Source organism: Staurois parvus, unplaced genomic scaffold (genome assembly GCF_062004578.1).
Source record: "Staurois parvus isolate SC_StPar_1 unplaced genomic scaffold, SC_StPar_1.0 ptg001417l, whole genome shotgun sequence".
Taxonomy (NCBI): Eukaryota; Metazoa; Chordata; class Amphibia; order Anura; family Ranidae; genus Staurois; species Staurois parvus.
In genome coordinates, this window is record NW_028319213.1 from 103,144 (window position 1) to 125,099 (window position 21,956).

Consider the following 21,956-nt stretch of genomic DNA (forward strand, 5'->3'; position numbering starts at 1 on the left):
ACTAACATTTATAGGTAACGTTGATCCAGGGAATATCTGATTGCCTCTCGGGGGGGATCAGGAAGGAATGTTTTTTCCCTGCAGGAGCAAATTGGATCATGCTTTGCTGGGTTTTTTTTCCTTCCTCTGGATCAACTGTGGGTATAGGATTATAACCTTTTTTTTTTTTAATGGTTGAACTGGATGGACTTTTGTCTTTATTCAGCCAGACTAACTATGTAACTATATGGTGGATTTTACTAGGTCATCCAGCAGCTGGTTATCAGCCACTACTAGATGTAGGGACCTGTGCCACATGACAAAGTTGCAGGTACTAGAAAGGGAGATGTATGCTTAGGGAGGACTCCGAGTGGAGTTGTTGAATGTACTTAAAATATCTGTTGCTGAATAGCTGGTGAACAGTAAAGATGAGCATAGATCCTGCTGAACTGGCCAAATTTCGCTTTGTGTGTGGCCCTCCCTGTTCAACAGAAGTAGATCATTAGATTGCCTCCTGTAGAACGGTTCTGTTGAAAAACCTCTTTTGACCAGCGGCTTGCAGCCAGTCAGCTGCAGCACTGATCAATGTAATCTGACAGTAGCGGAAGCCATTGTCAGAATACAATGTTTCAGTGAAAGGGATTCCTCCATCTACCTTGCTTTTGTGGAAATCTGTTTGTAACTGTCAATGGCCAGCTTTAGAATTCTGAAGGACCTTCAAATTTGGAAGCCTTCAAGCATTTTTGCAGTGTTTTTGCTGTGTATTGTGTTTTAAATCTGCCTAGCAACAAGAACATTTTAAAAAATTAAAAAGAAAAAACACAAAATGCATCAAAAACGCAAATGCAAAAACGCAAAATGCAATGCAGAAATGGCCCAAATGCAACCTGCATAGGTGTTCACCTAGCCTTGTCCTAGGTGTACTGTATAAGGTGAGTTGTGACTAATATTTAGTCGCATTAATAAATCCCATCTCCCAGCTGTTTTTTTTTTCTTCAAATGGTGCTTAGCAGCTTAAAAACATTAAAAAAAAAAAAAAAGATCTGCCTACAAGACTCACCTCCATTCCAATGCAGTCATTTTTTTCCACTCAGTCTTTTGGGTTATATGACAGCCGGTTCCATTCAACCTGGAAGACTGAGGATGTACGGTTAGTGAAGGATGTCATGGACCCAGTCCCTAAAGTAAATGGCACCCCTGCCTTGACCCTGTAATATTACAGAGACTGGCCCCCATTGAGGGAAAGAGGACCTAATGGGGTTATTCACTAAAACTGGACAGGGCATAATCTGGTGCAGCTGTGCATAGAAACCAATCAGCTTTCAGGTTTTATTGCCAAAGCTTATTTGAACAAGCTGAAGTTAGAAGCTGATTGGCTACCATGCACAGCTGCACCAGATTTTGAGTGCTCCAGATTTAGTAAATCTCCCCCAGTGTGTCATGTGACTGGTCTGAAGACATCTGGTACATAATGAAGCCTAATATACTGTACATGTGGGGAACCGCGAGGGGAAAGGTGGGTTGGGAGAAATGATGGGGAGGAGGAGACCCTGCATTGGACTTTCAGAGATAACCTCCATCTGAATAATAGTGATACTGTCTATCAAACTGTATGTGAAGAATTATTACCATAAGACTATACCCCTAAAAAGGCATTTTGAGAATGGCGGCAGTGCCAAGCGAGCATTGGTTGGTGCTCCCCATGACTGTGAAATTTGGATGCGCTTAAAACAGCAACACACTGTGCAAAAACAAGTGCCTAGTCTGCCAATCAAAATATAAACACACCAGGTTAAATGAAATATATACCCAAAATAAATATATATATACATAAATAATATTAACGTGAGACTCCAATCCTTGAAATAATACAAAGTGACCCGTGCTTAAAACCAGCAACGCACTGTGTAAAAAACGCCTGGTCTGCTAAACAATATGTATACACACCAGGTAGAGTGAAATATACCAAAAATTAGACATCCATTATTAATATATCAAGTGATAGGTGCAACAACACAAATGGAAAAAAATAAACAAACGACAATTGAATAAAATCATTTAGTGTAAACATTGATAGTGACCCGTCCAACAAAAAGTGCTTCAATCTTCAGTGTACACTATAAGTGCTCTCAGTGACACTCTTTGTGACTTATCCCACAGTGGCTAAAGTGCCTCCTCACTTCCTAACATCAACCCTTAACCCTTTGAGGACTGTAAGATTTTGGAACGCCAAAAGAATCAATTTTTTTGTTTTTAAAGTTCGTACACTTCAGTTGCTGTAACTAAGCCATTTCATGAAATAATTGACAAAAAGCTAGATTCATTTGTTGTTTGTTGATAAAAACTAATATTTTGACTCAAAACTCTTTTTTTTTTTTTGTTTAAGTTCTTAATCAGATGATACACGCAATTAAAAACATGGGACAAATACGTCCCTTGGTCCTCAAAGGGCCACAACACCTTGGGTAATCCTCAAACCAGACGGCTTCCCACACTATGGCTCCACTGACTCAAATGGGGCTCCGATTATGGCTCAGCGCATCAAATAACCCTTTCACACAAAAGGCTCAGGCATGCATGACAGGGGTAAAGAAGATCTGCTGGATCCAGAGGTCTCCTTAAGGATATGCGGGTATTCAGCCTGGGTACAGGGCTCCCTCCTCCTGGATGCAGGATGTATTTGGATTTCTCTGTGGGTTTAATAGCTCCTCAATTGGAGCCAAAAAGAAGGGGGTGCCAATAGTGTAGTAAATTCTGGTAATTTTATTGAACAAATGCTTAAAAAGTAAAGTGCCAGAGTGCATGTACAAGTAAAGTGCCAATATGTGACAAAAGCAGAGTACTGCAGCACTGACCCTAAGATGGCCGCCGGACCTCCTCAAGGTCTCGGCCTTTAGGAGGAGCTGACAGCGTGTGACATCATTGCCGCCGAGACCACGAGGAGGTCCGGCGGCTATCTTACTTAGGGTCAGTGCTGCAGTACTCTGCTTTTGTCACATATTGACACTTTACTTGTACTTGCACTCTGGCACTTTACTTTTTAAGCATTTGTTCAATAAAATTACCAGAATTTACTACACTATTGGCACCCCCTTCTTTTTGGCTCCAATTGAGGAGCTATTAAACCCACAGAGAAATCCGAATACATCCAGCATCCAGGAGGAGGGAGCCCTGTACCCAGGCTGAATACCCGCATATCGTTAAGGACCTCTGGATCCAGCAGATTATTACTTCACCCAAGCTTGATGACCATTTCCCTGAGGGAAGCTCACCATCTACCTGCTGTTTAACTCCATCTGATGGTTATATACATGCGCATTTCCTATGCGCAGTCGGTGAGTGCGCACTTCTTCCATTTGTTTCCTGTCACAAGTTTTTACGATATCTGAGATATCATCATTTGAACGAACTTACTATGAACAAACTTTTTGTGTCATTTATTCACTATTAGCGCTGCACTTTATTTATTTATTACAAGTTTAAGGTTATTGTGATTTCCTTTAAGTGTTCCAGCAGCTATCTGTTTATAGAGCGCTCGCTTGATCATTTTTTATCAATCAGATTGCATAGTATATGCTCAGCATGCAAGCAGACAGCATGGAGGGGAAGGAGTTAAATGTGGAACTTTGGTTTCCACATGATAGTACACAATGCATGTTATGTCATGTGACTGTACACATAGACAGCTGAGAAGAAAACATTAACCTTCTCGGAAATCTTGTGGCTGGGGCTCATCACATGATCAGTATCCTGACCAGGCTATGGTGTGGAGGCGGTACCGTAAGGACACGCAGCTGTGGAATCAAACCAACAAGGGAGAGGCTCCCCAGACTGGTACAAATGTGAGTTTGGGAACGGATTGGTGTAACGCTGACAGTCCTGGTAAGGACTTGGATCTGTGGAGTGGCTGAGATTGGGATGGGGGTGGGGGATGCTGAAAGAGGATACATCTGCCTCGTCATTTCACCCTGTCATACACATTTGATAGAATTCTAACTATTGGCTCGTATTCTTTACGTATGGATTGCACAATACCTCTTTTCCCGTCCTGTACGCTGGGTGTAATTCTCAGTATGTGATCTTATGTTTTAAGTATAGTGAACTCGGTGTAGAGTCATTCACCCTGAGGTCATCACAGAGGACAAGGGGGCACTCTTTACGTCTGGAGGAAAAGAAATTTAATCTCCAAACACGGAAAGGTTTCTTTACAGTGAGAGCTGTGAAAATGTGGAATAGACTCCCTCGAGTTGGTTCTGGCCAGCTCAGTGGATTGCTATAAAAAAGGCCTGGATTGTTTCCTAGATACACAGAATATAACTGGATACTAACATTTATAGGTAAAGTTGATCCAGGGAATATCCGATTTCCTCTCGGGGGATCAGGAAGGAATTATTTCTCCTGCAGGAGCAAATTGGATCATGATTTGCCGGGTTTTTTTGCCTTCCTCTGGATCAACTGTGGGTGTAGGAATATAACTTTTTTTTTTAATGGTTGAACTGGATGGGCTTTTGTTTTTTTTCAGCCAGACTAACTATGTAACTAAGTATGGAAGCTGCCTGGTACCACTTCCTTGTTCTCCTTTCTGGGTGCAATTTTCAGTATTTGTATTTATTCTGAGTGTGTGGACGTATTGGGCGTAAAACTTGGAATCCATTCATATTTAGTATGTATCGATGCTACACATTGGCACCTCTCTTGTTCTGTATGCTGGGTTTAATTCTTGGTATCTGTTCTTATTCTATATGTATAGAATATACATGTAGCGCTACCCCCTTAGGAGTCGCTAAAGTTTGGGTCCTCCTATAGTCCTGCACAGCCAGGCAACATGCATTTCCTTCATTCAGACTTGCATCCAGGAGGCAGTAACCAGTCCTTGAGCTTTGTTTTAAAGTTTGATTAGGGGATTGAATTTGGATGGGGTAAGGGGTGTATGGGACGCCCAAGGATAATGGCTTGAGGACAAAATCGTTAGCAGCTATATACACAGCAGAAACTCTTCTGGAGAGCCTATTGTACCACCCCAGACCTTAGTTGAATCCTCTCCTCATCCAGCTGTACTGGGTGAAAACCTGGGTAGGGGATCCAGTGCATGCCACTGCAGTGTGAACCAGTCCTGGGTAATAAAGCTAATCCAGTTTCCCACTAGTGTGTCTCTTTCCCCTTACTGGCCCAGGGGGTGCAGGTCTACTCACTCAGTCCTTTTCCTATGCTACTGCTGGGTCAGTGGCTGCTACCAGGTCTTCTAACTGGGCATCCTTCCATGCTGCATGGGTGGTTCTTGCTTTGGTGGCTGGCAAAGTCCTGAGCATTCCTCCCTCCAAGGTCCTCTGCCTGTAGATGAGCCCTGTCATATCTAGGCTCCCTCCCATGCTCCTGCTCTCCAGCCTCTTATTTCTCCATCTTCCAACCAAAATGTCCTGCTGCGAAGCAGGCTGTCACTTTTAAGGGGTGTCCTGCCACATGCCAAGCCTCCTGTTTGGGATTGACCAGGAAAACTCAAAAGTGCAGATCATCCACTCCTTACCTCCACCTTACAGAACCTTCTCCAAAGCTCCAGAGCAGGGGGAAATCTCAGAGCTGGTGTGCAGAGCCTCTCAGCCCTGAACCAAATATGACCATGCTGACTATTCTCCAGGCTGCTGCTCAGCCTTTCTACCTATTAGATTGTAAGCTCTTACAAGTAGGGCCCTCTTAATCCTCGCTTTGATTGTATTGTAGCTGTACTGAATCCCCTTATATTGTAAAGAGCTGGCACACTGTTGGCGCTATAGAAGTCCTGTATTATATTATTAATAATAATAATTTGACCTCCTGACTATTTCACAGACTGCTACTAGGAGGGTGCTACATACGAGGGGCGACTGAAAAGTTCTCAGCCTACCCATGAAGCATTTGTCTTAGCCCAATTTTATTTTTGCTACTCATAGTACATATCTTTGCAAGGTTCCATACCAAATTTCTCACAAATAGCTTTTTCTTTGTTTCAGTTATTGAAGACGGAAGCGCAGAAGGTCATCATTGTCTGCAAGATGGAGAAAGTGAGCAAACGTGCTGTTATCCAATACCTGCTGAAAAAGGGAATGAGTGGACAGGACATCCACAAGGACATGATGGAAACATTAGGGGAGGATGCCCCTTCCTATTCCACTGTTAAAAGTGGGTGGTGGAATTCAAGATTTTGGACTCTCCAGCTTTAGTAAATAAACCCCGACGTGTCTGTCGCGTTCGTTTTCAGCAGTCAACTTTCTATGGACCCACCGACTTGACACCTTGTGCATGTCCAGCACTACTGTTTAAAATGTGTCCAACACGTTCCTGGGATATGCCTACTTTTCTCTGCAATGAAACGTTCTGTCGCACGCCTGTCTGCCATCATGAGATACTGGATTGAGGTGATGTTTTCCTCCATACAGGCAGTTGCTGGCCTTCCACTGCGAGTGGCATCTTGAACAGAGGGGTTCCCCCTCTTAAATTTCACCACCCACTTTGTAATGGTGGAATAAGAAGGGGCATCCTCCCCTAATTTCCATTATGTCCTTCAGGATGTCGTGTCCACTCATTCCCTTTTTCAGCAGGTATTGGTTAACAGCACGTTTGCTCACTTTCTCCATCTTTCAAACAATTATTACCTTCTGTGCTTCAGTCTTCCATAACTGAAACAAACAAAAGCTATTTGGGAGAAATTTGGTATGGAACCTTGCAAAGATATGTACTATGAGTAGCAAAAATAAAATTGGGCTAAGACAAATGCTTCATGGGTAGGCCAAGAACTTTTCAGTCATGCCTCGTACATGGTACCACTTCTCTTGCGTCCTGAAAGTGATTCTTATTCACGAGGTCTAAGTGCACCGTACACTTTTCAAATTTCTGCTGTCCTTTGTTCTGGTCATACACTGTTAGAATTCTGACTGATTCAGAGGAATCTGCAAAATATTGTAACAATGGGTGGTTTATTACTTAATGTGGAAGTTCAGTCAAACACTAAGGCAGGCCATAGACTATGCGATTTTTCTTTCTGGCAACCATGGGTTGCATTGGAGAGGAGGGGGCGGAGGGGTGCCGCCACCTGTCTCTGCCGAGAGAACACCATGATTGTTGATAGTGGCTATAACTGTATTTCACGTGTTTTTTGTTTTGTTTTTTTACAGGCGATGTTATTAGTCCCACTACTTAAACAATTTAGCCATGCCCAGTTTTCTTTGCTGTATGCAGCACTTTCTCACCATCTTATGGGGCCCAGCATGGCTTACCTGCCTCGGAGCTCTATATTCCACCATGACAATATCACCACACATTTTGTCCATCATTTCCATATCACCCCATTTGCATTTCATCAACATCTATGGTACTCCACGTATGATTGGCTTTCCATAACTTTATCCAACGGCTGTGCCCATGTGTATTTAACCACTTCATCGCCCGGTTTTGTTCAATGGTGATATCTTCACTTCTACTTACCACCTCATACCACTCCACTTCACTTCTAAGCATGCGCTACACCCCCCCAGATTTTCGTTGACCCCCCCTCCCCCAACAGCCATCCACACCTCCTGCCTCCATCCCGACTGCTGTGCTGTGCATCAAACTTCTCCCAGGGCCGGGACACAGCTGGTGTAATGTAGAGGGGGAGGGGCAGGGCACCAGTATCATTGATCGCGTTGGGCATCCATTCACTACCCCAGCTGCGATCTCCAGCACTCGCATCTCTTCAGCCAGGGAAACTACCCCAAGGTTCCTCCTCCTATTGATCAGCGAAGAAAAGGGTGGTGAACAGGGGCGGACTGACCATTCGAGCACTCGGACACTGACCAAGGGCCAGGGGTCAGTAGGGGGCCCCATGAGATGCCCCTGGTGCCTTAATTTGCTTTTTCATAGGCTTTTTTGGCTGTGGGTGAGGACACAGGGGCCCCATGATCCCCTATTGCCCGGGGGCCACATGAGTTGTCAGTCTGCCCCTGGTGGTGAACAGAAGTGAAGGAGTCAGAGAGGAAATTGGAAAGGATGGAGGCAAAGAAGGATGTTCAGGATGGAGAGCATGCATTTATAGAGAAGGATCATAGAACTACAGAAGAGTTACAAAGGGAATGAGAGTGATTGTAGATGGAAGATTTGTGGTGGGGGGGGGGGGGGGGTAATGGGAGGATTTATGGGGGCATTTGTACAGAAAGGGATGGGGGATTGGGTGGAGAGGATAGCATCAATGCTCATAATGGGGAGGGGGTGTAAGAGGATTTTTTCTAGAAGGAGGGGCTGGGAGTGCAGGGTTTATGCTGGAAAGGTGCAGGGGAAAATAAGAGGATTCATGGTGGCAATTGCACTAGAAAGGAGGGGTGGATAGGATCTGTGCTTGGAAGGCAGTCTGGGAAGGAGGTGTAAGTGGATTTAAGCTAAAATCAGGAGTTGGGGGGACTAAAATGATTTATGCTGGGAGCCCCTCCCACTGTTAGGGCCAGTTCACACCATTCCCGCACAGTAACGCACTGTACAGTCCTGTGTGATTAAAATGCTGTTCTGTGTAGTGCGATTTCAGCCCATTGTTTTTGAATAGGATAAAATCACACCGCCCCAAAAGTAGTACATGCACTACGTTTTAAAACGCACTGCAACTGGATTGTATGGTACAAAAGTACCATGCGATCCGGTGAGGACAAATGCACTGCATTTGGGGTGTCATTAACTTTGTATTGACACCCACTGCAGATCGCTAATGTAGTCCATTTTGCATGCAGTCCAAATCACACAGGAACACATAGAACATTCTTGTGCATTTCAAGTGACCTTTGGTAACTTATTAATGAACCATTGCATTCTGTGTCCCTTTTAAGCCAATATTAAGCGCAATGATGGCCACACCCAATATTTGCCCTAGCACTTTGTTTTTCACAGGCAGTAGAGTCCAACTTATGATCTTGCACACAGGCCTACTGTGTTCAGAGAACACTCTGATAACCAACCTTACTGAGCAGGTGGAAAATACACCATCTTATGTCACTCTTGTTATGTGAGAGAGCTGAATCCCTCTCAAAAAATACATACAGCCCTGAGTGTGTAGCTGGCTGTTATGTTGCAGTTCTGACCTGTGAATTGCCCAGATCCGGAATGGCAGCCCAGCTGCAGTAGCTGGCTATACACTGTGCTGTGGGTAAAAGAATGCAATCCCAGCCGTGTGCTGTGTGGGGAAAAGGAGATCTGCCACCTGTGCCTAGGCTGTGTACAATGCAGGGATGGGAAAAGGGCTCTGTTGAGTGGACCCCTGTGCACTGCCCTACTGACCCCTATCCTCCACCCTGTAAACCCCATACACTGCCCTTCTGCCCCCTGTCCTTCGCACCTACTGTCTGTACACAGCCCTACAAAGTAATGGTCTCTGTACACTGCACTACAAACTGCTGACCTTCCATCCTCTGTCCTCGTGACATTTTTTACTGCACCCCCACAGACAGGCTAGACCTGGCCCTGCTTCTAAGGCTTCATGCACAATGGACGCATGAGGCCAGACAACATAAATTGTGGGTGTATTTTCATGCTCAGGAGACACAGCTGAAACATACAGCCACCCATAATGAAAGGCTGTACATGTATTATATAGGCTTGTGTGGGTTTAGTTGTATATGGCATATACCTACATACAGCTGGTCAATACTAGGGGATGCTGTATGCTGCAATTGTCTCCTAAGCATGGAAATATGCCTGCAGTTTACATTGTATGGCCTCATGTGACTGTTTGCCGGAGACCTGAACCTCCTTAAGTATGCTCCCCTAAATTTTCCATACGTTGCTCCATTTATCCCTATCCTACTCATATCACCTTACTTCTAGTCAACCATCACCTACTTACATTCCAATCCTGCATAGTCTCTATGTCTCTCTATGTTTACCAAACTTCCCCACATCTTTCCATCCTCCCTTTCAAACCTAACTTTTTAGCCTTCTTCGATGTCAGTTCCATTCTTCTACTTCATGTTAGCCCACTTTCATTTTGAATCTCATGTCATGTCAGCACAGGCTTCTGGGCTTATTCAGTCCTGCTGAGACATTTTGCTCAGTCATCCAGAGGGAAACTGACAGCACCAAATGACCCTATAGTGCATCCAACCAAGCAATGCCACCTGGCAACTATGAGCTGTTTTAATCGGGCTCTCCTGCTGACCCAATGGGTCCAAGCACAAGAGGGCTGCCTGTTTCCCCTATCAGCAGATCTGAAATGGGTATCAAGAATAGGCAGGGGGCTGTGAAGAATGGGGAACTTTGCATAAGCACACAAGCAACCCCCTCCATAGACAGAAACATGCTACTAGCCCTAGAAGAAGGGGTATGATTGCTGTGGAAGGGGAGGACTCACTGCTTTTGAGGAGGAGGAGTCACTGATCTGGAGGGGTCGAAGTCCCTGCTCTAATTCATGTTTGTGAATTTCATCTTGAGCTACTGAGCTCTGGTAACAACAGCATTAAATAGAGTGACTAAGGAATGCCTTAAAAGGTGTACAGATACCAGGAGCTACCAGTATAATAACAAAAATAATGTGATGTTTCATCATTACCAGACACAAAAAAAGGAAAAAAAAAATTAAAATTAGTTTTGTAGTGTTGACTAGAGATGAGCGAATCGAACTAGGCGAACCGGAATTCGAGTCGAATTTCAGGAAATATTCGATTCGTGTCGAAACCGAAATTTTGCCTACTTCGGGTGCGCGAATCGAACATTTCCCGATCAGCCGGCAAAAGTGTCCCTGCAGTGAGCTCCGCTATTTCTGACAGTTCTCTGACAGAAGGAACACATGTTTAGCGGTTGAAACATTGTATCTATTAGTTTACATTTAGGATACAGATGTTTCAACCACTGTACATGTGAAGAAGTTGTGAGAGAACTGTCAGAAATAGAGGAACTCTGCACATACACTTTTTGCCGGCTTGGAATTATTCTTCTTTTCATCCTACTTCTTCTTCTTCTTCATCCTCAGAAGAAGAGGATGAGGATGAGGATGAAGAAGAAGAAGAAGAAGAAGAAGAAGAAGTAGGATGAAAAGAAGAATAATTCCAAGCCGGCAAAAAGTGTATGTGCAGAGTTCCTCTATTTCTGACAGTTCTCTCACAGCTTCTTCACATGTACAGCGGTTGAAACATCTGTATCCTAAATGGAAACTAATAGATACAATTTGTATCTATTAGTTTCCATTTAGGATACAGATATTTCAACCGCTGTACATGTGAAGAAGCTGTGAGAGAACTGTCAGAAATAGAGGAACTCTGCACATACACTTTTTGCCGGCTTGGAATTATTCTTCTTTTCATTCTTCTTCTTCTTCCTCATCCTCATCCTCATCCTCATCCTCTTCTTCTGAGGATGAGGATGAAGAAGAAGAAGAAGAAGAAGAAGTAGGATGAAAAGAAGAATAATTCCAAGCCGGCAAAAAGTGTATGTGCAGAGTTCCTCTATTCTGCAGATACACTTAGAGGAGCTCTGCAGATACACTTAGAGGAGCTCTGCACATACACTTTTTGCCGGCTTGGAATTAATCTTATTTTCATCCTTCTTCTTCTTCTTCTTCTTCTTCTTCTTCATCCTCATCCTCAGAAGAAGAAGAGGATGAGGATGAGGATGAAGAAGAAGAAGAAGAAGTAGGATGAAAATAAGAATAATTCCAAACCGGAAAAAAGTGTATGTGCAGAGCTCCTCTAAGTGTATCTGCAGAGCTCCTCTAAGTGTATCTGCAGAATAGAGGAACTCTGCACATACACTTTTTGCCGGAAACCGCTGTATGGAGTGAATGTCCCAGAACTGTCAGAAATAGACTATTTATGACAGTTCTGGGACATTCACTGCATACAGCTGTTTTAACCGCTGTATGGAGGGAATGTCATGGAACTGTCAGAAATAGACTATTAATGACAGTTCTGGGACTGTCCTTCAATGCAGCGGTTGAAACATTGTATGTATTTGTTTCCATAAATGGATCCATTTATGGAAACAAATACATACAATGTTTCAACCGCTGTATGGAAGGACAGTCCCACAACTGTCATTAATAGTCTATTTCTGACAGTTCCATGACATTCCCTCCATACAGCGGTTAAAACAGCTGTATGGAGTGAATGTCCCAGATCTATCAGAAATAGACTATTTATGACAGTTCTGGGACATTCACTGCATACAGCTGTTTTAACCGCTGTATGGAGGGAATGTCATGGAACTGTCAGAAATAGACTATTAATGACAGTTCTGGGACTGTCCTTCAATGCAGCGGTTGAAACATTGTATGTATTTGTTTCCATAAATGGATCCATTTATGGAAACAAATACATACAATGTTTCAACCGCTGTATGGAAGGACAGTCCCACAACTGTCATTAATAGTCTATTTCTGACAGTTCCATGACATTCCCTCCATACAGCGGTTAAAACAGCTGTATGGAGTGAATGTCCCAGATCTATCAGAAATAGACTATTTATGACAGTTCTGGGACATTCACTGCATACAGCTGTTTTAACCGCTGTATGGAGGGAATGTCATGGAACTGTCAGAAATAGACTATTAATGACAGTTGTGGGACTGTCCTTCAATGCAGCGGTTGAAACATTGTATGTATTTGTTTCCATAAATGGATCCATTTATGGAAACAAATACATACAATGTTTCAACCGCTGTATGGAAGGACAGTCCCACAACTGTCATTAATAGTCTATTTCTGACAGTTCCATGACATTCCCTCCATACAGCGGTTAAAACAGCTGTATGGAGTGAATGTCCCAGATCTATCAGAAATAGACTATTTATGACAGTTCTGGGACATTCACTGCATACAGCTGTTTTAACCGCTGTATGGAGGGAATGTCATGGAACTGTCAGAAATAGACTATTAATGACAGTTCTGGGACTGTCCTTCCATGCAGCGGTTGAAACATTGTATGTATTTGTTTCCATAAATGGATCCATTTATGGAAACAAATACATACAATGTTTCAACCGCTGTATGGAAGGACAGTCCCACAACTGTCATTAATAGTCTATTTCTGACAGTTCCATGACATTCCCTCCATACAGCGGTTAAAACAGCTGTATGGAGTGAATGTCCCAGATCTATCAGAAATAGACTATTTATGACAGTTCTGGGACATTCACTGCATACAGCTGTTTTAACCGCTGTATGGAGGGAATGTCATGGAACTGTCAGAAATAGACTATTAATGACAGTTCTGGGACTGTCCTTCAATGCAGCGGTTGAAACATTGTATGTATTTGTTTCCATAAATGGATCCATTTATGGAAACAAATACATACAATGTTTCAACCGCTGCATGGAAGGACAGTCCCAGAACTGTCATTAATAGTCTATTTCTGACAGTTCCATGACATTCCCTCCATACAGCGGTTAAAACAGCTGTATGGAGTGAATGTCCCAGATCTATCAGAAATAGACTATTTATGACAGTTCTGGGACATTCACTGCATACAGCTGTTTTAACCGCTGTATGGAGGGAATGTCATGGAACTGTCAGAAATAGACTATTAATGACAGTTCTGGGACTGTCCTTCCATGCAGCGGTTGAAACATTGTATGTATTTGTTTCCATAAATGGATCCATTTATGGAAACAAATACATACAATGTTTCAACCGCTGCATGGAAGGACAGTCCCAGAACTGTCATTAATAGTCTATTTCTGACAGTTCTATGACATTCCCTCCATACAGCGGTTGAAACCGCTGTATGGAGTGAATGTCCCAGAACTGTCAGAAATAGACAGAAACTGTCACAGAACTGTCCTTCTTCTCATCCTTCTCCTTCTTCTCATCCTTCTTCTCATCCTTCTTCTCATCCTTCTCCTTCTTCTCATCCTTCTCCTTCTTCTCATCCTTCTTCTCATCCTTCTCCTTCTTCTCATCCTTCTCCTTCTCCTTCTCATCCTTCTCCTTCTCCTTCTCATCCTTCTCCTTCTCCTTCTCATCCTTCTCCTTCTCATCCTTCTCCTTCTCCTTCTCATCCTTCTCCTTCTTCTCATCCTTCTCCTTCTTCTCATCCTTCTCCTTCTCCTTCTTTTCATCCTTCTCCTTCTCCTTCTCATCCTTCTCCTTCTTCTCATCCTTTTTCTTCTCATCCTTCTCCTTCTCCTTCTTCTCATCCTTCTCCTTCTTCTCATCCTTCTCCTTCTTCTCATCCTTCTCCTTCTCATCCTTCTCCTTCTTCTCATCCTTCTCCTTCTTCTCCTTCTTCTCATCATTCTCCTTCTTCTCATCCTTCTCCTTCTTCTCATCCTTCTCCTTCTTCTCATCCTTCTCCTTCTTCTCATCCTTCTCCTTCTTCTCATCCTTCTCATCCTTCTTCTCATCCTTCTTCTTCTCATCCTTCTCCTTCTTCTCATCCTTCTCCTTCTCCTTCTTCTCATCCTTCTCCTTCTTCTCATCCTTCTCCTTCTTCTCATCCTTCTCCTTCTCCTTCTCCTTCTTCTCTTCCTTCTCCTTCTTCTCATCCTTCTCCTTCTTCTCATCCTTCTTCTTCTCATCCTTCTCCTCCTTCTTCTCATCCTTCTTCTCATCCTTCTCCTTCTTCTCATCCTTCTCCTTCTTCTCATCCTTCTCCTTCTTCTCATCCTTCTCCTTCTTCTCATCCTTCTCCTTCTTCTCATCCTTCTCCTTCTTCTCATCCTTCTCCTTCTTCTCATCCTTCTCCTTCTTCTCATCCTTCTCCTTCTTCTCATCCTTCTCCTTCTTCTCATCCTTCTCCTTCTTCTCATCCTTCTCCTTCTTCTCATCCTTCTCCTTCTTCTCATCCTTCTCCTTCTTCTCATCCTTCTCCTTCTCCTTCTTCTCATCCTTCTCCTTCTTATCATCCTTCTCCTTCTTCTCATCATTCTCCTTCTTCTCATCCTTCTCCTTCTTCTCATCCTTCTTCTTCTCATCCTTTTCCTTCTTCTCATCCTTTTCCTTCTTCTCATCCTTCTTCTTCTCATCCTTCTCCTTCTCATCCTTCTCTTTCTTCTCATCCTTCTCCTTCTCCTTCTTCTCATCCTTCTCCTTCTTCTCATCCTTCTCCTTCTCCTTCTTCTCATCCTTCTCCTTCTCCTTCTTCTCATCCTTCTCCTTATTCTCATCCTTCTCCTTCTCATCCTTCTCCTTCTCATCCTTCTCCTTCTCATCCTTCTCCTTCTTCTCATCCTTCTCCTTCTCCTTCTTCTCATCCTTCTCCTTCTCCTTCTTCTCATCCTTCTCCTTCTCCTTCTTCTCATCCTTCTCCTTCTCCTTCTTCTCATCCTTCTCCTTCTTCTCATCCTTCTCCTTCTTCTCATCCTTCTCCTTCTCCTTCTTCTCATCCTTCTCCTTCTCCTTCTTCTCATCCTTCTCCTTCTCCTTCTTCTCATCCTTCTCCTTCTCCTTCTCCTTCCTCATCTCCAAGGGCATTTAAATTAAAGGTACAGTGTTCTGCACTAATTTAAAGGCTCTCTGAAGCCTAGAAACCCTTTAAATAAGTCATCTTCGTAGCGGAGAAATTCGCATCGAATCGAATTTCACACTGGAATTCGCCGAATCAGCCGAATCGAATTTTTCATTTCTTCGCTCATCTCTAGTGTTGACTGTAATAATAAACAAAGGAAATATATAAAAAAAAAAACTATTATAAGTTCTGTAGCAAACCTCAGTATTGCCCCTTTTGTTTCACACAAGAAACATTTTTGCCAAAGCTTTTTTCATTATAAAACAATTACTTGTTTCCAGATAGACCCATTTATTTGTATAAAATAGTTTTAAGGATGATCTATGTCCCTCCATATATTTAACTTCTTCATGCCGGCCGCACACATATATGTGGGCTCTCAGCATGTGGGCCTCAACACCGAGAGGCTGCATATATGTGTACCAGAGTGTAATCCAAGTGTGCTGAGAACACGCACCCTGTGTGCTCCCAGAACAGTTACCGGCAGCTAACGGAAATCTCTTGATCTCTACTTGAGAGCTGTCCGATCATGTGACTGCTGTCACAGCCAATCACAGCAGTCACGTGATGATAAAACCCTGCCCCACCTCCTGGCATCTGAAACCCCTTAAAGGGTTGGAGGCTCCAGCTCCAAGTGGTTAAGTCTGGCTATAGATGGATTGGTTTTCAGCTGGCTGATCAAAAAAACAGAACAAATTCCCTCTTCCACACAAGCAAAGTGGGTGGGGGAATCCTCCCTGCTGTGCTTTCATATTCTGACAGTGGGGACTCCTCCTGATGTCACAATACACAGAACAGTGCTGCAGCCATTGATCAAATGAAAATTTTCTAACCAAAGATTAATCAAAATTGGGTTGGCCCCATCTGAATTGGACAAATCTTGATCCATCTATGGCCAGCTTAATCCTGTGACTACAAGATGAGTCACAATCTTGGCCTTGCTTCATCCAAGCTTGCGTAAACAAACCCGCTACAGCTCTGTGTGTGTTACAGGCTTTAATATCAACTCCCTCTTCTGCTTTCAGCAATGGCATCTTCTGATCTGAGAGAGGAGCTGAAATGTCCCGTTTGTTGGGAAATTTATATAGAACCTGTAAGCCTGAAATGCGGACACAGCTTCTGCCAGGATTGTATCATTCGTCAGCTGATCACACAGAAGGGATTGGGGTGTTATTCCTGTCCTCAATGCAAAGACGAGTCCCAGGAGTGGCCTGCGTTACACAGGAACATTGCTCTACGGAACATATCGGAACACTACTTATCTAAACCCTCACTAGAGAACCAGCAATGCTCTGCCCACAAACTGAATCTGAAGTATTACTGTGTTCAGGACGGTGCCTGTATTTGTGAAAAGTGCTCAGAAGATGACCATCAGGGACACCAAATGGAGTCACTGGATGAAGCCTCCGAAAAGAAGAAGGAAAAACTCAAATGTGCTCACCGCAAATTGATGATAGAGAAAGAGGAGACAGAGAACAGAGCTAGGAGTCTGCAGGAACACAGGAAGAAAGTAGAGGAAAAAGTAGCTATGGAAAAAGACAGAGTCACTGCTCTGTTCAGAGACCTCAGGAGACAACTAGAGGACTTGGAGAAGAAGGTCCTGAGCCAGATTGCCATGGAGGCAGAGCGGGTCTCAGTCTTAGTCTCAAATCTGATTGATCAGCTGGTGATAAAGAAGGGCGAGCTGTCAAGAAAGATGTGTGACATTGACCGAAAGCTGTGTAACATGACCGATCCGGTGTCTGACCTAATAGAATCAGCCATAGGTGACTTGTGTAATACTGAGGATGGAGATAATGAGGAAGGAGGAAGACAAGATGCAGTTGATCTAGATGTGGCTGGGATTTCCCACACAATACACACAGGTGTTGCCCATGTAACAGGGGTAACGGTATGTTTCTATTTACAGAAACCTGAAGACCTGTTACTGGATATAAACACGGCTCATAACGATCTACACATATCAGAAGACATGAAAGCTGCATCCTATTTACCAAACCAGAATCACCCCAAAACACCAGAGAGGTTTCAGGATTATACTCAAGTGATAAGCAGTCAGAGTTTCTCCTCCGGGCAACATTACTGGGAAGTGGATGTTGGAGGATCAGAGTATTGGAGTATCGGGATGTGTTACCCCAGTATAGACCGGGTAGGATACCAGTCCCAGATTGAATGCATTGAAAAGGCCTGGTGTTTGCGCAGGAGTGGCAATCGGTATTTTGTGATACATGATAGCACCAGGGTCCGGGTACCTGATAATATATCACCTCACAGAGTCAGAATATATCTGGATTATGAGGCTGGAGGGGTCTCATTTTATGCCCTGTGTGACCCAATCCAACACCTCCACACCTTCACGGCCAACTTCACTGAGCCCCTCCATGCAGCATTACGTATATGGAATGGTTGTATAAAGCTATCAAGAGGGGAATCTAGTAGAATATTAGTTGATACTTAGAATACCCTCTGTACAATTATCAAAGACAAAAAACTAGTAATAGAACGCTCAATAAGCCACCACCTGCATTGACATGTGTTCCCACATCTGCACAAAAAATTAGACCGCTTGGATATAGGCAGATAGAAATGGATGATCATTGGTTGCATCTGCCCCCCATAGACATACATTGTGGTTCAGTCTGGATCCGTCTGAAAAACTGATGGATGTATTCAAATTGAACGCAACTTAAAAGCAATTGCCCCCTTAAGAGAATATCAGATCATAAGCCTCCAGTATTCAGCTATTCACCCACTTCCGGTATACGTGATGATGTCATAGGCTCTGCCCCTGCATGTTTCGCCACTAGCCATGTGCCTTTGTCAAAGGACTGCTGCACTAATTTGAAGTGAACTATAATAATTTAGTGCAATTGTATCATCTTTTATAATAAAACGTGGTTTTAAAGTAATGGAAAGTGCAATGATGGTCTTTGCTTTAGTGGTCCAGAAGAACTATTCAGGAAGGAGTCATGGTGACCATTCCCATTAACCCCTTAAATGGTAAGGTGCAGTGAGACCCATTTTTCCATATAGGTATACATCTCCAGGTGAGAGCATAAGGCGACATGTGGAAGAGCACATGGAATTCACATCTTTGGATTTATTCACTGGCACTGGCTGGACTTACACTTAATTTTTTTATTGATTTATTCTACTTATTTTTATTTGGTTATATTATGTATAAAATTTCCAGCAAGCTAGTCAGTTTTTGAAAATTTGGCACTGCTAATGGACAAAAACATTGGACTTCTATTGTAGGATTGCTGGCTTATTTTATTTGGTTGCATTTATTGTTTATATTTTATACATATAACATTGTAAAAAAAATTCCAGCATGCGCATTATTTTGTGAAATTTTGTGTTAAGTACATTTTGGGTACACAATTGTTTTATATGCTGATAGGATGAGGCAGTGTGCAGGGACTGCTGCCATTATCCTGCCTGGTTTTGTAGTCAACCACTTTTATATGAGGTTTTTCCATCTGCCTTCCACTGACCACTGTGATTTGCTCTCATAAGGGCCCGTTCACAGATGCAAACCAATGATCATCCATTTATATCTGCCTACATTCATGGCCTTTGGGTCCATTTATTTGTTTTTTTTGTTTGTTTTTTTTTTTAAACGGAACAGAGTTGCATTCCCTTTCATTTAGATGGACCTATAAGGGATATAAACAGATATTGTATATTTGCTTCAGTTCCATTTATGTCTGTTTTAGGCACAAAAAAAGGTTTTTTTGTATATACTTTTGTCATCTACGATTGGTTTCTGCATTAATTAAAAAAACATGTTGCAAAACTAGATGTAGACTGATTTACGCTGAACTGAATTGAAGTCAGCTGAACTGAACTGGCAACTAATGTAAACTGAACCGAGTATTCATCATTTTGTCTTAATAAAAGACATGACTGAACTGATGACTCCCCTGTGAAAGGAACCTTACTTTTTTATTGCTCAGATGACAGCTAGCCTTCTTCCTATTAAAGTGTTATTAAACCCGTGACCCTGCATTCACTATATCTGGCCTGCCACAGTACACAGAACATTGAAATGCAATTATTTTAATAAACAAACTGCTAAATACCTTTTCTCATCAGCAGTTAGAGCAGTCTTGTGACTTCAGTGTCCAGCTGAGCACTGGTTAAAGCTTGTAAGAGGTTAAAGCTTGTCATTCTTTTCTGACTGCCCTGTGAGGCTGCATAACCCCTGACCCTCTGTCTGAATGCACTGTCTGCACAGATTAGTCCTGTGCTGATTACATGGTCCTGTGCTGATTACATGCACCCTCCCAAAAGAAAAAAAAAAAACTCTCTAGCCATACACAATAAACTGAGCATGTGCAGAGTGACTCCTAGAGCTCTGTACTATTAGCAGATGGATTGAGGACAGCAGAAGAAGGGGAGGATCAGAGAAGACAGCCTTTTTACACATGTGGAGGATTAACCCCTTAGGTTCAACAGTGGGTATAACAAGCATGCTTTACTGCATATACAGACTGATATTACTGTTGTGGGTTTAGTAACACTTTATTCAAAAAGGGTGAATCTGAAAATCCCCCTGTACTGGTAGCTGCCATTATCACTTTCACAAAGTAATTCTGTAATGGAGATCTTTATGCTACAATTCAGTGCATGCCTTAATCATCTATCTTGAAAAATAAATAGAAAATATAAGGACAACAATCAAAGGGTTGGTGTCATTGTTTAGTTTTATCTTTTCAGTTTCAGTCTGGTTGTGTGTTAAGGATTTGTTCATGAATGAAAGAATGTGATTGAAATACTAATGATATAATAAAAGTATGTATCAATAAAGTGCGTGTTAAAACTGAAGTTTTATCTACTTATGTTGTTTTGCTTTTCCTGGTTCTTTCTTTCTTTTCCCTCTCATCAACATGGTAATTAAACTTTTAGGGTCCATACACACTGGGTTTAAAAAAACACCAGCTCCATTAGCAGAAAAACAAAAAACACTCATATAGAGCATTTTTGTAGAGGCATTCAAAAACATTTTAGCATTTTTTTCTGCCAGAAGACCCCTCTCAAAAACAAACCAGAAGGATTTTTTACTCTGCCTCTAAATGCTGGGCTTAAATGATACCTCTAAACTTCCTAATGTGCATGGCCACAGGATAACATTGAGCTGCTTCTACAGGCAAACCAAAAAACTCCTACAGAAGAAGAGTTTTTTAAGCCCAATGTGCCCAGACCCTTAGAGAAACTGTATTCGTTTTCATTATATACCTTATTTTATACCCTATGGTGCCATCTCTGTGCAATGCAGGCAGGTTATGGCTAATGGGAGGATCTAGCAGTGTCCTCTGATGTCTCACCAAAGCCCCCCCAACGAGGCTCCTAAAAAAAAAATAAATAAAAATAAATAAATAAATAAAATAATTTAAAACCGGTTAAAAAAAAAAAAAAAAAAGTAAAAAATGGTAAACTCCCCCCCCCCCCAAAAAACAAAACAAAACAAAAAAAAAAAAAAAAAAAAAAAAAACTACTGACACCAGTAGCGAAACTACCATGGTCACAATGGTCAGAATGGCTACACTTGTGACCAGGCCATTGCGTTCCGCCACCATGCTCAGATAGAAGGTCCCCAACTGAGGGTCAGGGGGGCACTTCATGGTTTCTTGCACCGGGACCCTGAAGGTTCTAGTTATGCCACTGCCTCAAGTGCAACTTTTGAAAATCAACTGAGGGCCACACATAAAATTCAGTGAATATTCAGTGTCAGAGAAAGCAGACACAACAGGATATAGTCAAAGTCTACAGGAAAGAGATGGTCAAAGACTGTGGACATAATATAGGATATGGTCAGACACTGCAAATAGGATAGAAGAAATGGTCAGAGACTACAGACATACAAGAGATGGCTAAAGACTGCGGACATTGTACAGGATATGGTCTGAGACAGCAGACATACTGCAGGAGAATGTCAGAGACTGAACATGCTGTAGGAGTTGTTGGAGACTGGGGACATGGTTCTGGAGAAATTCACTGATTGGAGACATATTACATGAGACTGCTAAAAATCACTATAAATAGGATACTAGAGATGGTCAGAGACTGTGGTTATAGTCAGTGGTGTATTTAGTTCTTGTGCTGCCCTAGGCAACACTGAAATTGGTTGCCCCTCACCAACCATCGCCCCCCACCACTCTGCAACAACCAGCCCCCCCACTCTCCGACAACCCCCTGGCCCTCTCCACTCTCCGCAACCCCCCCCCACACCCCCGCTGAGAGCAGCTGGCCTTCCCTAGAGCAGAGCCAAGCCCAGTGTGTTCCTTCCTTGTGCAGGAAGCTTACACCCTCCAGCAACGTACAGTTTCCTTGGATTCCATGGCGGAGCCTCACCAGCTCCCCATCTCTGCCACCCCTGTCCCTTCTTCCGTCCCCCCCCTACGAAAATTGGAAAATTGCTGCCCTAGGCAAATGCCTTGTTTGCCTTGTGGTACATACACCGATGGCTATAGTACAAGAGAAACTGCTGACATGATATAAATGATGATTAGAGACTGCTCTCATGATATAAGAGATGGTCAGA

The 21,956-nt window shown here is 42.8% G+C and overlaps 2 protein-coding genes across 4 annotated transcripts in view; both read left to right on the forward strand.

The window, feature by feature from the left end:
• Positions 1 to 3,713: 3,713 nt before the first annotated feature.
• On the forward strand, positions 3,714 to 20,239 carry LOC149436148 (nuclear factor 7, ovary-like). Of its 2 annotated transcripts, none has more exons than XM_089661956.1 (2): positions 3,714 to 3,861; positions 16,435 to 20,239. In XM_089661956.1, the coding sequence occupies exons 1-2, from the start codon at positions 3,741 to 3,743 to the stop codon at positions 17,865 to 17,867; spliced, it is 1,554 nt and encodes a 517-aa protein (XP_089518082.1). In that variant the 5' UTR covers positions 3,714 to 3,740; the 3' UTR covers positions 17,868 to 20,239. The 2 variants fall into 2 exon arrangements, with proteins under 2 accessions (XP_089518082.1, XP_089518083.1); XM_089661957.1 differs by having other exon boundaries at positions 3,738 to 3,821.
• The window catches only part of LOC149436149 (E3 ubiquitin/ISG15 ligase TRIM25-like), a 31,186-nt gene continuing 12,957 nt past the window's right edge, over positions 3,728 to 21,956 (forward strand). The window contains exon 1 of one of the 2 annotated variants that reach the window (XM_089661954.1): positions 3,728 to 3,821. The gene's annotated coding sequence lies outside the window, so the exon portion shown is untranslated. Of the gene's footprint in view, positions 3,862 to 21,956 lie in introns of both variants that reach the window. The other variant, XM_089661955.1, reaches the window with a different exon arrangement.